Source organism: Cyprinus carpio, chromosome A12 (genome assembly GCF_018340385.1).
Source record: "Cyprinus carpio isolate SPL01 chromosome A12, ASM1834038v1, whole genome shotgun sequence".
Taxonomy (NCBI): Eukaryota; Metazoa; Chordata; class Actinopteri; order Cypriniformes; family Cyprinidae; genus Cyprinus; species Cyprinus carpio.
In genome coordinates, this window is record NC_056583.1 from 13,784,118 (window position 1) to 13,800,185 (window position 16,068).

Consider the following 16,068-nt stretch of genomic DNA (forward strand, 5'->3'; position numbering starts at 1 on the left):
GTAAATGTGTCAGGCGATAGAGTGAGAAGGAAATCAATTTAATATCTGCATTCCCTCATAACTGCTTTGACGACCTGTGTAATCGTGACACATACTGAGCCCTCTGTCCCATCGCCAGCTCTTTACCTGTGTGCTAAAGGGAAACATTTGCCAAGTTAAATCATCCCAGTTGTATGCTAAACTAATGTTACTGCTTTAGTTTCCACATGCTTTAACTTTAACATTTAAATATACAAGTGTTTGTATGGCTCAACAAAAAGGGCAGTTTCTGCCATATGTTAATCTCGGCCAGTATATCTGACTTAATTGGAACTGAAGGTTTTGTCAGACTTCATAGCCACAGACACGCTTGAGAACAGCGATTCAGACATGGAAGCTCTGGTATGTCTAATTTTCCCAGAGAGGCACAGAAGTACAATCTTCATCTGCCATGTCTCGTTTACACAGATTAATAAAAGAAAGAGTTTGGTTTCCAGAGTTGATGACCATGGGTGAAGGTGTCTGGTAATGGAGGGTTGTGTGCAATTCAGAGTTGAATTGAGAATGTTTAACACTTCAGATCAGTTCCTGAATTTGAACTGAATTTGAATTGAGGTAGAAAATTTGATCCAGCATTTGAAATTGAGTATAAAGTACAAAGCAAAGAAGTTAATTTAAGTGTAATTTTTTAATTGGAAAAAAAAAATTTCAAACCAACTCTTGGTTTGGTAAAGTTTTTGAATTTTTTTATTTTGACTTCACAGACAGACAGAATGACATATAAATAGATAATACAGTTATTTAGAAAGTATGTTTCATCATACCAGGTTCTTTGAAGTGAAATTCCTCTTCCTGTCAATCCAGTTCCACTTTTTGTAGGATAAGGTCAATTCAGGTCTAATTCCAATTTATGAATTAAAAGTATTAAGCCATTAAAATGTCATTAATTCTGAATTTTGCACTAACCAGTTTGTAATGTAATATTTCATTTGTTGGAGTATTATTGTTTCTATTAGAATATGTGGTGTAATTGACACTTCACAGGGAGCTTAATTGACAGGCAATCTGACCAGTCATATTTCGCCGAATTTGCCATTTTATCCGACAAACAAATCAGACAGGAGAGTAGATTAACTTTGGTGGACTTAGTGGTGTGTATTGACATCTTTTTCCGGTTGAAATAAAATACCTTCTAATGTTCATTGATGTTTATTTCTCTTATTTCTCTTTGCTCTACTATGTATTTTTCACTGCATGAGAACATTTGTGGTGTGAAAGCGGCATGGCTTGTAGGACATAGCAACAGTAATTACATGGGCGGGTCTTTGGGAAGGGTCAATTAGAACAGACAACCAGTATAATGAGCCTTGGTATGTAAAACTTTTATTAAAAAGTTTTTAGTGTCATCTCAAATTAATGCATAGAGGTACATTGTGTCCGAGACTGAAAACGAAACCAAATGGGACTCATTTTTAGGAAGACAGTTGTTTCTTGGCACATCATTTGAGCAGCAAAAGCTGGAGCCAGACGTCTCCAAAGAAACCCACACTCTTCATGCAGTGGATACACATCCAATAAGCTTCATCCGTACGTTCACTCCCACTGTTACCCACACAGGTGGAGCTTTATTCTGCTTGGAACATTGAGTGCATGCTTACTAATTTAGATAGCCTTCACTTCAATAAACACAAACAAAACCATAGAGAAACAGTAGCAGCAGTGTTACAAAACTGCTTAATGGAAAAAGTAACCAACCAGGACCTCAGACCCTAAAGAAGACGCTGTTGTGTGTTGTTGCTTTACCACCTCTCTGTTGGGTTTCTGGCCTGAAATCATTCCCCAACTGGATGTTGTGGTTGCCCGGTACAATTCAACAAATTTCTCAGAAATTGCACCACTATTGGGCACACGCATCTTATCCTTAGCCGATGGTTAATTGGGTTTGAGCGCCATGTTAGTTGTCTGTGTAGCATTTAGCGGAAGAGGTAATAGGAGCCTGGTCTTTTGGATGGTTCTCGGACACTATTGAGACACAGCCACCCGTCTTTGTTGTGTGAGGCAGGGACAGACTGAATAATTTACTAGCCTTCCATCAGCCTCTTTATGGGATGTCTGACCCTGCACAGATCATCCATGACACCCTTAGCTCAAGTTAGCAACAATTCCATTATCACCAATGAAAGTGGTCCTTATCTATAGAGATATCTCTGCCTTCAATTACCAGCCTTTTACTGAGGAGTCATCTGTAAAGAGTCGGAGAAAGAGGGGGCCGCCTGTGGCAAGGAGAACTTCTGCTGATCTTATAGCCGTTCATTTTCGGGTTCATTCATTCTCCTTCCTCGTATTGTCCTCCTCTTGCTGCTCCTCTGCTTCCTTCACCTTCTCTCTACTGGGTTTCCTTCCCTTCCATTTTGTTGTCCATACTATCCTTGTTAAATTCACAGATATTTATGGTTCTGACATTACATCCAGTCCATTACAAACCAGCTCCAAATGCTTAAAACACATTTCACTAGGAGTGTTGCTTTAGCTGCAGATAATGAGCTTTAAAGGCCTGCAGTTTCCTTAATGTCTTTCCACTGCATTACAGCTTACATTACAGTTATCGATTGCACTCAGTATTTTACAGGTTTATGCCCAGCAGCTCTCTTTTCCATTGTCTCCTGTTAAATGTTGGTGTTAGCTATACAGTACTTCCTGGTTACTGGACATTGACATCATCTGCCCTCACTTCTCCCCGGGAATTTGCGCGAATAAGCCAGGCCGAGACTAAAACACCAACTTCTCCCTCTCTTTGAAATACCGTTGTCACAGGAACCCATAACACACTCTTGCCAAGCCAAAGCTCATCAGAGCTGGGTGTTAATTGAGTTCCCTCACCCATCAGGGATTTCGTAGGAATCCCGAATCTATGCTTTTAGACAGAGGTGACGACATGTTGACTTGTACAGACAGAAACCTTCTCATTATGCCTTTGGCCGTGTGATTGTCGCACATCAGTTCACAGTGTTTTTCATCAGTTCTCAAATCCCGGGATTTGAGGGGGATGGCAAAATAGTTGGTAAGCAGGATCATTTCATCCAGCAGCACTAATTAATTTCATGAAATGATTTGATGAGAGACCGGTGAAATGTCTTTGTGTTTGTTGAGCTATTCGGTTATTGTATTTAATTGTGTCTGTCCTCATTTGTTCCTCTTGTGTAGTTTGGTGTGTGTGCTTTACAGATTTGTGTATTTGACCGCCGATTGTCTAGCTTTCCATGCTGTGTTGAGCTTTCGCCTGGGGCACATTGAGCATGCTTACAGTGAAAGGGAACAATACAGGTGACAGATGAGATACTTCTACAAATATGCCTGATCTGCACTGCTATCTACATGACCCAGTTACACACACTCACACACACTTGCACTCTCACCTCCACAGCATAATAGACCACAAATGTGAATATATTCTCTTTATAGGTACTGCTAATGGGTTTTAAACTGACTTGCTGTTGTAGATACAAGGGCATGTTCATATAGTATGAAAATAAATGATGGAAAATGTGAATTTGGTTGATTTCATATTATCTGAACACTTTGAAGCCTTTTTTTCTGGGTTCCAATGTTGGCATAGATGTGTGTTTGACTTTTTGGGCATCATCATTTAAGGTCCTTCAATACTGTTCAAAAGTCAACTGTATTAATTTTTCAGCAAGGATGCATTAAATTGACCAAAAGTGACTGTAAATGCATTTAAATTTATGTTACAAGAACTCTATTTAAAATAAATCTTGTTATTTTAAACATTGTATTCATTGTTTGACAATATTTCACAATATTACTGTTTTACTGTACTTTTGATCAAATAAATTCATCCTTGCTGAGCATTAGAAGTGGTAAGGGTGGTATGGATGGGGTTGGAGGTTTTAATGTGGGCAGATTTATGTCTAATAAATGCTCGTATGGCCCAAAGTGGGGCTATAATCTCCCTTTATCATATCTGCAGTCATCTTCTCTGCAGGAGCTGGCAACAGACTTGAATATTCTCAGCACCCTGTTCACACTCTGTCAAAAGTAATTAAATCAAAGTAATTCACACCTCATGAAGTTTGAGACACAAAGGCCTGTAGTCTGTTCCTGTGCCCACAGTTCCATGAGCGTTTTATCTCCAGATGGCTGTTTTCATTTTGTCTGGTCTTTTTTTTTGAGCTATTTACTAAATTAAAGCCATGAAGCCCTCTCAGGACCTAGTGTTTATTCAAACTGAATTCCAATCAGACCTTCAAAGGCTTCCGTTATTAGTCTGTATCATGAATTATGCACAATTAGCCCTGGTGTGGTATCTTATTAGTAATTCATGGAGCTCTGAAGGTTTCACTCATAGCTGGTGTGTTCATAGAGCTGAATGTGCTCGTTTGCCACGTTTGTATGTGATTTTGAGTGTGAATGGGAGCCGTGCGTGCTGCCCCGCCACCATGCTGAGACTCTGCTGTTGACAGATGGATGTAGGAGGAATGTTGCTGAGCTCAAACTGTCTTAGAGACAGAGTAAGAAATGGATGAGGAGAGTATAAAGGAGGAGAGGGCAAAATTGAGGAGGAGGAGGGAAGAGAAAGTTTTCCTCAATGTTTAATCATAGCTTTAGATTCATTTAGAAATCAGTGGCACATGTGTTTAAAAATTGCTGGACCTACTTTTAATTTCCCAAGTGCATGGTTAGGAGACTGTCTTCAGTCGCAGGATTTCTTTCTCTTCACGCATCCCTACAGACAAGTCTCAGTTCCCTATCCTCTAGTCAAATCAACAGTCCTAATAGAACTAATAGCTTAATGTAATGAACTGATTGAACACAGCCTCACTCCTTTTCATTTTTCATTCTTAAAGAAACAGTCCACTTTTTTGGATGGTCTGGGATTGATGCATCACTTTTTATATTTAGTCCTGAAATATGGATCCATAAATCGCAACCACCTCCACATATAACGTTAGTGCTGAATGTACAAGGTGGAAATTTAGCACAAAGCTTTTTTCCTAGTGTATTATAAAAAATAAATTCAAGCAAAAAGGGTTAAAGGGATACTCCACCCCAAAATGAAAATGTTGTCATTTAATCACTTACCCCCATATCGTCCCAAACCTGTAAAAGCTTCATTCGTCTTCAGAACACAATTTAAGATATTTTGGATGAAAACCAGGAGGCCTGTGACTGTCCCATAGACTGCCAAGTAAATAACACTGTCAAGGTCCATAAAAGGTATGAAAGTCATCGTCAGAATACTCCATCTGCCATCAGACGTGCAATCTGGGTTATATGAAGCGACTTGAACACATTTTGTAAGCGAAGAAAACAAAAATAACGACTTTATTCAACAATTCTTTTGTCAACAGTCTCCTCTGTGTTCTCCATATCACCGTATACTGTTCTGTATCATCCGCGCCACAAGGATGCGCTGTTTTCTTTCAAATCAATGCTAAGTACACATAGAAACAGCGCATCCTTGTGGCGCGTATGATACAGAAGAGCATACATAGCATACGGTGATATGGAGAGACACAGAGGAGACCGTTGACAAAGGAATTGTTGAATAAAGTCATTATTTTTGTTTTCTTCGCTTACAAAAAATGTTCCTGTCGCTTCATATAACCCAGATTGCATGTCTGATGGCAGATGGAGTATTCTGACGATGACTTTCATACCTTTTATGGACCTTGACACTGTTATTTACTAAAATTTTCATTTTGCGGTGGAGTATCCCTTTAAGAAATGAAAATTCTGTCATCATTTACTCAATCTCACGTAGTTCCAAACCTGAATAACTTAGTTTCTTTTGTGAAACTCAAAGATACTTTAAAAATGTTTATTTTCCCATTAAAGAAAACCATTAAACCAGCACTAAGCAGTTTTCCATAGAGACGTGTTTTCAGGAGAGCATGAGCGGCATGTGTTTTCTGTGGCTTGTGGGTATCTGTTTGCACAGTTGTGATTAGAACAGAGAAAGGGTGAGCAAGAGACTTAGGGCCAATGAAGGGTGCACGTTCAGGCACTGGAGGACAGTAACCAGAGCAAGAGTTTGTTTTCCTCATGTTGTACTTGATAGCCTTAACCGCGTACACACTGCGATGGCATAAGCGCATGCGTGAAACAACTGGCCCTGAGATGATTTTTAGTGGATGTATGAAGTCAGTTCTGCTAAGTGTCCTTGCAGAGTAACCACAGGCGTAGTCCAACACTTTAACTATTCAACTTTCTCCACTAATGTCCCAGATAAGATCTAGAAACTGTCCAAATACTTTGTTGTCATTTTCAACTTTAAAAACATCTTGTCGTGCACTGGATGGTATTTGTGCTTTCTGATACTCTCTCTAATGGCGATATTAAGAGAACTGATCTAGTAATTGTTGTGGATAGAATTTAAGAAATGTCTGAGTTAATATTGAAGTCCGTTGAAGACTTTGGTGTCTTGGCAAATCTGGGCAGATTTTGAGATAAATTGAGATCTGAAACTCATATGAGATTACTAGTGTCTTTTATAAAATCTGTGAGGCAGGAGATTCTTCACAGTCTCTAATTGTTTTCCGTGTCATGTCATTTCTGTCTTGGAGAAACAGTTGAGATATTAAAGAGATCTCATTTGTGATATCCCTTTTCTAAGGGGAGGGACAGTGAGCCTCTTGAGCTGTGGGTTTGGACAAGGTTGAGCTGCAGGGTGTTGCATAAGAGGAGCTGATTATGTCCCACGGCTTATCTCTGGGTTTTATCCTCCCTTTCTCTCTCTGTTCTTCTCTTTTACTCTCCCGTTATGTCCTCGTGATATCCATATGATGCCTTTAGTTTGACCCCAATAGCATTCACTGTTATGATTGATTTTGTGCATAGAGTGCTTCAGTGACTGTCCAGGATTTTCAGGAGCTTAGTATTTTCCCATTTAAATCTTTAAAATTATTTAACAAATAATATTAAGCCATGAACCAAACCAAGCGGCTCTGACAGGGATCACATCATTGCACGACTGTGTAATTAATTATGATAAAATATTACATATTTTATATTAAAATTTTTTTTTTTTTTAATTTTTAATTAAAAATACTGCGGTATTCTAATTAATAAAGGAATATTATCATTATTATTTAATACATTTATATTATATTTTTAAATTAATATTAATATTTTTAGAATAAATAAATAAAAAGCAAAGTCATGTGTATCTTTATTCTGTGCAGGTGTGAACAGTCAATTACAGTGGTACATATGAGATCTGTGTATGAAAAGAGGGGAGCAAAATGGACAGAGAGAGAGAGCAAACCTCAGAGATGCCACAAAATGAGGAAGAGAGAAAAGGCACAGGGAAAAAAATGCAGGAAGAAACTCTTTCCCTTTGCAAGTAATGTGACCTAACCCTCTGCAGCAGTGCTGCTCTACATTATTCAAAAGGGACAAATCAGCATTGATTGACAGGCTGTCTCTGGTCAAGCTCATCACATGCAGCAAACAGATTAACTACATCAGTTTATCCACTGTCAATTAGCAAAAGGGTTTAGAGTAATGTACAATGTGGTGTAAAAGTCTGAGACCACAAATCTGGGATTCATCTCATTTATGCAAAGATCTATATCTATTGAGCCATATAAGATAAACTATTATCATGCCACATGCTCTCTTTCTTTTAGTAACGGAGGGCCAAAATTCCAATGAATTCCTCTTTTGCCATATTTGTTTGTGCATGTGAATAAAGACAACAAAATCAAAAGTATTATTGTCTTTTTAGGATTCAGCTGATGCTCATTAACACATCTTTAATGTTGCAGATACAGGAAAAAAACAGTAATTTTTCAACAGTATATTTAATTTTAATTAAATTTTTAAATGTATCTTGTTAATATATATATATATATATGTATGTATGTATATATATATACGTATATATGTGTATATATATATATATATATATATATATATATATATATATATATATATATATACATACGTATATATGTATATATATACATAAACAGTGTTTTTTTTTTTTTTTACTGGAGGAAAAAGACAAAAATATTGATTTCACTGACAGCATAAATCTAGCAAAATTACCAAGGTTTGTACTTTTAAACATAGAAAAACTTTAGAAAAACTCTCTGAAACAAGTAAAATCCTATAAGCATAAGACATAAATTGATCTCATTTAAAGGATGTTTAGACATTTTTGCTAGACAACTAGACAATTTACATTGTAGAGTGTGTGTGCGTGCTAATGACTATAACTAGACTGCCGTCTGCAGGCTGTCCTTGAGCTCGTATGATGACAGCAGCTTTGGAAAGAGCTTTCAAGTTGGCGACGGCTGGACAGGCTCACAAACTCACATGCACGACCAGCAAAGCAGTCTTGCCAACATTGTTTAGCAAAGCATGACACTGGTTTCCTGGAGAGTGTCATCAGGGACACTAGAACACACCGCTCCATCCTTGCGTGTTCACACACACACACACACACACACACACACACACACACACACACACACACACACACACACACACACACACACACGCAGTGGCCTTTCCTTCCTCTGCTAAATTTAGTGGCCGTTGCACCTCTGAGACAAACACACTCAAGGAGGCTGCTGTTGAATGGAATCTCATGACATCACAGGAAGAGAGGTGAGGGGGAGGGGCCACGTGACTGAATAACAGACATGTCATCACCCTGTTAGCATTTCAGATGACATCATCAGCAGTTCTGCAGCTGGACTTTCATCTTAAAGTGACTTTTGGTTATAATTTCATCACACGGCCACAGGTCTGATATGTTCAAGAGGGCAGTTTCAAAAGTGAAGCAAAACTTGATTTCATCAGGAATGGACGGAATAAATCTGTTTTTCCCTCTTCCAGCTGAGAGAGCAGGTTAAACTCGGGGCAAAATGCAATGCAACCCCCACAGCACAAACTGTAACTGAAATCTGGGCAAACGAAATCGTTTCTGCTGCAGAGCCAGATGAGCTTGTGCCGTTCCTCATGTCCTAATTCCTATATTCAGGAAGAGGCTAAGACCGGGAGTGCTGATCTGGCACCGGGTCTGCCGTGTCCCTGATGATCCAGATCGCTGTGAAGAGAAAAATAAAACAGGCCTCCTATTTTGAGATGCTCTATGAATGCAGCTCGATATCTCTCTCTTCGACACCTCCATCCACCTCCACATATGCACTGCAGGACCTGTGTTCTCTCTCTCTCTCTGCATAATAAGATTAAGCAGTGGTTTCCTGACATTGTGGATCTCCTCTCCCCCCATGCCGAGCTGATGGCGAGTGGGTGTCGAATCTCGGCTAGGCGTCGGGCCCGCGTGGGGTCTGCGTGGGTTGCTCGGGATGTGCTGCACTGGCAGGAAATTGTTTAAAAAGAAGTTATAAAACCCGAGCAGTTTCCCTGCCAACTCTCTGCCACCCTCCATCCTTTGAGACAACAAAAAGAGGCAGAGAGCAGGAAGTTAGTGAGTGCATGTGCATGGGGCCCATCCCTGTAGAGGGAGATTCACAGAGGGAATCTATTACAGGGATCGTGAACTTTGACATCAGCTCATAAAAGTGAAGGTGATGTTAAATGAAATGTTTACAGAGAGAGCCTTCACAAAGTCAGTGAATAATGTGCTTCTCGATGTCTCCCTTTTGTGCTGAGATGCTCTCCTCTGATTGGTTTCTTCTCTCTGTTTCCTCTCTACAGATCGACTTGGAGCCAGAGGGTAAAGTGTTTGTCATCATTGATCTGTCGGGATCCTCCAGTGAAGGTGAGACTCCACAGCACAGTCCACAGCAAGTTAACACAAGAAACAGACACTGTTAATCACAAAGACAGATATAGTGGGTGTGAGGTCAGCGGTTATAAATTTTATACATTCAAAAGCTTGGAGTCAATAAGATTTTTTAAGGGAAATAATGCATTTATTCAGCAAGGATGCATTGAATTTATCAAAAGTGACAGTAAAGACATTTATAACGTTACAGAAGTTTTAAACTTTCTTTTCTACTCAAAATATATTTTATTTTACAAAAAATGTAGCAACTGTTTTCAAACTGATAATAATAAAAAAAAAATCTTGAAAATAATACAATTTCTTGAGCACCAAATTAGCATATTAAAAAGATATATAGATTCTTAGGGATTCTTAAGGATCATGTGACACTGAAAACTGTTTATGCTATCACAGGAATAAATTACATTTTAAAATGTAATAAAAAAGAAAACAGCTATTTTAAATTGCATTATTTTTTCAAAATATTACTGTTTTTACTGTATCAAATAAGTGCAGCCTTATAAGCAACAGACTCAAAAACATAAAAAAATCTCACCAGTTCCAAATGTTGGTGGTGAAGTTGTTATTGTTAATTTGCCATTTTAATCTGATTAAACTCTGAAAAATTACTTATATAATATAAATATTATATATTAATGTGATATGAAGAAATATTAACTAAACTTACAATTTTGCATCTATAGAAAAAAAAACTGTCACTAAAACATGAAAACTGTGCAATCACTGAAAACTGAATAGTAATGATCAGAGGACTGTTATCTGTCCTGATGGTGGGTGTTTGATAGATTCATGAAATCCTCTTGGTATTGTGATGCATCATTAGTGCATTAGAAAGGCCTGTGCCAAGATACTTGTGAGTGAGAGGAAGTGTGTGTGTGGAAAGCAGCAGTGTCCATTAGGGAAATCCCACTCTTTAATGCTTCTGTCTCTCTGTGTGTGTGTGTGTGTGTATGTGTATGTGTATGTGTATGTGTATGTGTATGTGTATGTGTGTGTGTGTGTGTGTGTGTGTGTGTGTGTGTGTGTGTGTGTGTGTGTGTGTGTGTGTCTGCGCGGGGGCTGAAGCTGTTCTTTCCTGGGTGTGTGTTGAGCATATGTTCTGAGAGCCCACTCACAGACCTGAGGCTGGTGCTGGGAGATACCTTTCTTGAGTTGAGGTAAACTAATGATGCAGACTCAAAGCATAATGCTGGAAGCAAATGCTGGAATTCCCCTCTCAGTTTATAACTGTCTGGATGCATTAATGGAGAGGATTATGACACATAATCTTCATTGAATATCAATTCAATCAAGATTCAGACAATAGACTGACGTCTCTCTGTTTTAAAGGGACAGTTCTCCTAAAAATTATTATTCTGTCATCATTTACTCATGCCATCCCGAAACCATATGACTTTTATATTCTGTTGAGCAGCTGCAGCTATCAGATTTCATTCTTGCAAATGCATATTCCAACTCAGCACATCAGTGCATGTTACACAAGGTTTGACGTCAATGACATCAAAAGCGAATGAGATGCTTATATTTAGTAAGGATTTTGTCCCTTTAAGCTAAGTCATATTCATAATGCCTCTGGGCTTCTAATTGTAGTCAGGAATAAAATTTGACCGATAGACTTTGATAGAATTTGAAACCAAGCTGTAAGATAGACGTCCATTCGTTCAGCCACCATACTGAACACTGCAATGCCTGTATCAGAAATTTCTAACTTTAAAGTCAGGCCTACTGTCACCACATTGAAATATTTTTTCCCATTTATATACTTTTAAAAAAAAAGGTTTTTTAATGGTTCATCTATGATTCACAGTGGACCCTTTCCATTGTACAGAAGGTTCCTTATAGTGGAAAAAAGGATCTTCAGACTATTAAAAGATTATTCTAATTATTTCTTAACACAAAGAAAAATAGTTATTTGAGGAACTGTTCACTAAAAGGTTCTTTATAGAACCCACAATGATTTTTTTTATGGCATCGCTGTGAAACTATAGAAGTCCTAAGAGGTCATGGATTATTATTTTTTTTCTTTCTTGTTTTGTCGTGATAACAGCTTAATTATCTGATGATCTCAGCATAACAAGTTATTTTCTTGTGATCTCGACATAACGAAAGTTGATCACAACTTAATTTTCACATGATCTTGACATAACGCAAGTTGTTTTCTTGTTATCACAACATAATTTTTCTCGTGATCTCGACATAATGTTAGTTATTTTCTCATTATCATGACATAATTTTCTTGTGATCTCGACATAATGAAAGTTTTCTTGTTATCACGACTTAATTTTAAAACTTTAAACAAAGCAAATGAGTCATATGGACTATGGTAACGAATCCTTTTTTTTTTTGTCATTTCTGGAGCTTTACTTAATTGTTTACTATAAACAATAGTATGTAAATTTCTTGAATTTTTTTTTTTTTTGGGATTGACAGTAAATGATGACCCAACATTATTTTAGGTTTTACTAACCCTATTAAACCATGTCTCCTTTTAATTTTAAAAATTATTGGTGTTTTGACACACTAGGCTAATTCATCAATGAGCTGTGATAATACAGTAGGCCTGTAAATGTGTACGTTTACGCACAAATGTAAGGGGCAACAAACAACTACACTGCACCCACACAAAGGCACATCGACATACAGTCGCAACAGACAATAAAACACACATACATGCTCTGTGTCTAAATAATAGTTGTGTTGTCTGGATGTTGCGTTAATCACAGGCCTCTTTTCAGAGGTGTCAGTAAACTGAGGATGTGCTTGGCTGGAGATCACTTAATTCTAGCGTCTCCGTGCAAACAATCGGTTAGTGCTAATGTGCGACTTTGCTCTGAGCATAAATGAGAGCACAGCATCCCTCCAGTTTATATTCAGTGGCCTGAGCAAAGCCTTGTTCTGCATGATTGTATGTACACACACCTATTGATCTCTGGTTGATCTTTCATATTGATCCAAAGCACTGTGCTTGTTCTGACCTGCCTGGGTGGGGTGATTTGCTATGGGCATGAGAATCCCAACAACAACAACAACAAAAAACAGATCAAGTCAGTGCAGTATATTAGTGGAGGAGACTGATAAAATGTATGACTAGTGAAATCCATATGCCAAGCTAATGACTCTAACAGCTCTATATAGTGTCTTATTATTTTAATTGTATTTGTTAATTAAATATTAGATATTTTTCAGGCAGTAAATGTGGATCTTTCAAATTAATTTTAGAAGTGCTGGTTTGGTCTTTGGTCTACTACAACACTATTATAAACAAACAAACAGCTCGACCAATGAAGTTTTACTTTCCCGCAGATGACTCTTGTGAACTGATACCTTTAGTGAACCAAAAACAGTCATCTCAGCCAGTGAAATACGATCACTAAGCTAATGACTCATATGAGCCAACATCTTGACTAGTGAAATTTTACTCTCAAGCAAATGACTCTTTAGAGCAGGTTCTTTTACTGTATCAAAAAGAAACAGCTTGTCCAGTGACGTTTGATTCTCAAGCGTGTTTTTTATTATTTGTATTGAATCACAAATACCTATTAATGTAACGGAATGATAAGGAACAGGATTTGTTAAGAGGAATCAGATTAAAAAGCTAATTTACACCAAGAACGACAACTAATTAGTGTCCACACCAACGCATTATAACGTTATGTTTATTATAGGCACTTTAAATGCTCAAGCTTTTTAAAGCAGGATGGATTGTCTGGTTCTGACTGGCTGTCAATATTATTATCATTCATCAGCTGGAAAATAAACTCTTCAAGCGATAATGTTCCCGTGTCCTGTGTTCTGTGTCATTATAGTTGTGGTGTGGATAGTACTTGGTACGAATGGGCCTTAACACAAATTGTTCCATTTTCTTACAATTCCCATCCCAAGTCATGACCTTTGATCTTTGCTGCCATGGCAACCATATCACCAATAGCAGGTGAGGGGAGTTTTTGGTACGTAGAGGTGGAAGATTGTTATCTTGTTTCCACAAACAGATCCAATCAATGAGTCTTACACACACAGGCTAGAGAATCTCTTTAGATATGAAGGGCAGTTGAGCTATTTTCAGTGGCACTTCAAGCTAGGCAGACCAGAATAGCTCAGGCACTGCGGCATCCTTGCTTTCTGTAAAAATTACCCACGTTCCTACCTTCCTGACCCAATGTCTCACTAGGCTCTTTGGTGAGTTAAACCCAATTCAGAGCACAAATTTTCATTGCTGTTTAAAGACTGATGATATCAGAGGCTTCTCACCCGAGCTGCACTGGTCACCGATGTTTTATTCAGTTTAATGAAATATATTTCTGTCTGTTCTGCTGCCTGAGTGTGTTTATATACACATAAATCTTATGATATTGAAAAGAAAATGCGAGCAATAAAGTATCCTGGCTCCCACCTGCTTTGAGTAAGTTTGTCCCTTTTGCCGATATCAACTCTCCTTTCTGATGAGAGGTGACAGATGCTGTGCTTCTATCTTTACCCTTCTCTATTTATAGTGATCCTCTCATCAGCCAAATGTATTTCTCCTTCCTCAGGCTTCTGATTCATTCCACCATTCAATACATTTAACCATATTAACGGATAACCAACACGGGTTGAAAAAGGAATAAGTATCAAGTGTGTGTGTGTGTGTGTGTGTGTGTGTGTGTGCCTACTGAGTGAAAACGTTGATTGTCAGGTGCAGCATGTAACTTAGGATTCAGGATTTACAGTCTCAAAATAGCAGGTGGGACTGAGCCATGGATTAACAGACAGACACACATACACACTCAAAACAATGGCAGCATGTGATGGTTTAGTTACAATTTATGTATATTGACATAATATATATATGTATATTGACATAATATATATATATATATATATATATACTGTTCAAAAGTTGAGGTCAGTAAGTTTTATTTTACAGAAATTAATATGTTTATTCAGCAAAGTAGCATTAATTGACCAAAAGTGTCAGTAAAGACATTTATGGTGATACAGAAGATTTTCGTTTCAAATAAATGCAGTATTTTTACCCTTCTATTAAACAAATAATCCTGAAAAAATTAAACAGTTTTCACAAAAAATATTAAACAGCATAACTGTTTTTGAATTGATGAATAAAAGTAATATTTCTTGAGCACCAAATCAGCATATTCAAATGATTTCTGAAGGATCTGGACACTGAGGGCTGCTGCAAGCTTTTTGGAATAAATTACATTTTAAAAAATATATTAAAAGAGAAAACAGTTATTTTAAATTGTGATAACATTTCACAATATTACTCTTTTTACTGTATTTTATAATCAAATAAATGCATCTTTTGTGAGCATAAGAGACTCTTTTCAAATACATAAAAATTGTACTCTGATCTAAATGTCTAAATAAAAAAATCGGTGAAATGACACAAATAAATATCCAGTATTGATCAATATATCCAATATGATAAATGATACCGATAAATATATAAAAAATATTTAATTACTGATATGCTGCCATATATTGTGTATTTAAAAGGTGTGTTTTTTTTCTTTTACCTCAAAGCTGGACACTCTCAAAATGCATATCAGGAATACACTTACTAAACACACACACTTCAATAATACACATTCATAGCAAAGACCAAATATTGCTTCAGCTGTCCCTAACAAACCCCTTTAACCCCGTTTCTGTCCATCTTCTTCCTGATTGGCTGTCCTCATCCACTTCCTGTTCATCCTACACTTGAACTTTCTCCCAGGGTTCATGTGTTCACCGCTCAGTGAGTGTCAGCTCTTTGCTGCTTATCATGCAGATGTATGCAGGGCTCCTAGGAGAGGTGGCTATTTTTAGATTTATATTTTTCTCTCTCTCTCTTTTCCTTAATGAGTTTCTTTATTTGAGGCCACAGTGCGCTAAACGTTCTCTATATTCCATTTTCTTCCAGGTTTTCTCTTTCTCTTGTCAGCATCCCTACGTCTCCCTCTTTCCTGAAATCCAAATCTGTCTATCTGTATGTTGAGCAGGGGATCTTCTGCGGTTGTTGCCTGTGTTTGTTCAGCGGGGCGGCCCAGGCACTGAGATGGTTTAGATTGCAGGGGTTGCCATGGAAACGAGCCTGTGTGCTCACACTTATAGATGGATAGAGTGGGTGAGAGGTCTGAAAGCAGGAGAGAAAGACATAGATGGAGAAAAGGGTGAAAGAGTGGACAAGGTCAAAATCTGAATAGTGACGTTGCTGTTGTGAAGAGTATTCTGATTAGTTAGCCTTAGCCTTGCACAGATGTGTGTCATTTAAATCCTGTTTGGTTTGCGTGGCATTTATAAAAACACACTGATTCTTAAGTATATGC

General features: G+C 37.7%; 1 protein-coding gene across 2 annotated transcripts in view; it reads left to right on the forward strand.

Moving 5' to 3' along the window:
* LOC109099594 (protein kinase C epsilon type-like) overlaps nucleotides 1-16,068 on the forward strand; it is a 48,828-nt gene that overhangs the window by 2,290 nt on the left and 30,470 nt on the right. Inside the window, exons 1-2 of one of the 2 annotated variants that reach the window (XM_019113103.2) lie at nucleotides 8,523-9,539; nucleotides 9,670-9,733. Coding sequence is in view for 1 of the 2 variants with exons in the window: in XM_042767681.1 (XP_042623615.1) it covers nucleotides 9,670-9,733 (64 nt within the window). In the remaining variant the exon portion in view is untranslated. Of the gene's footprint in view, nucleotides 1-8,522; nucleotides 9,540-9,669; nucleotides 9,734-16,068 lie in introns of those variants that run through there. The other variant, XM_042767681.1, reaches the window with a different exon arrangement.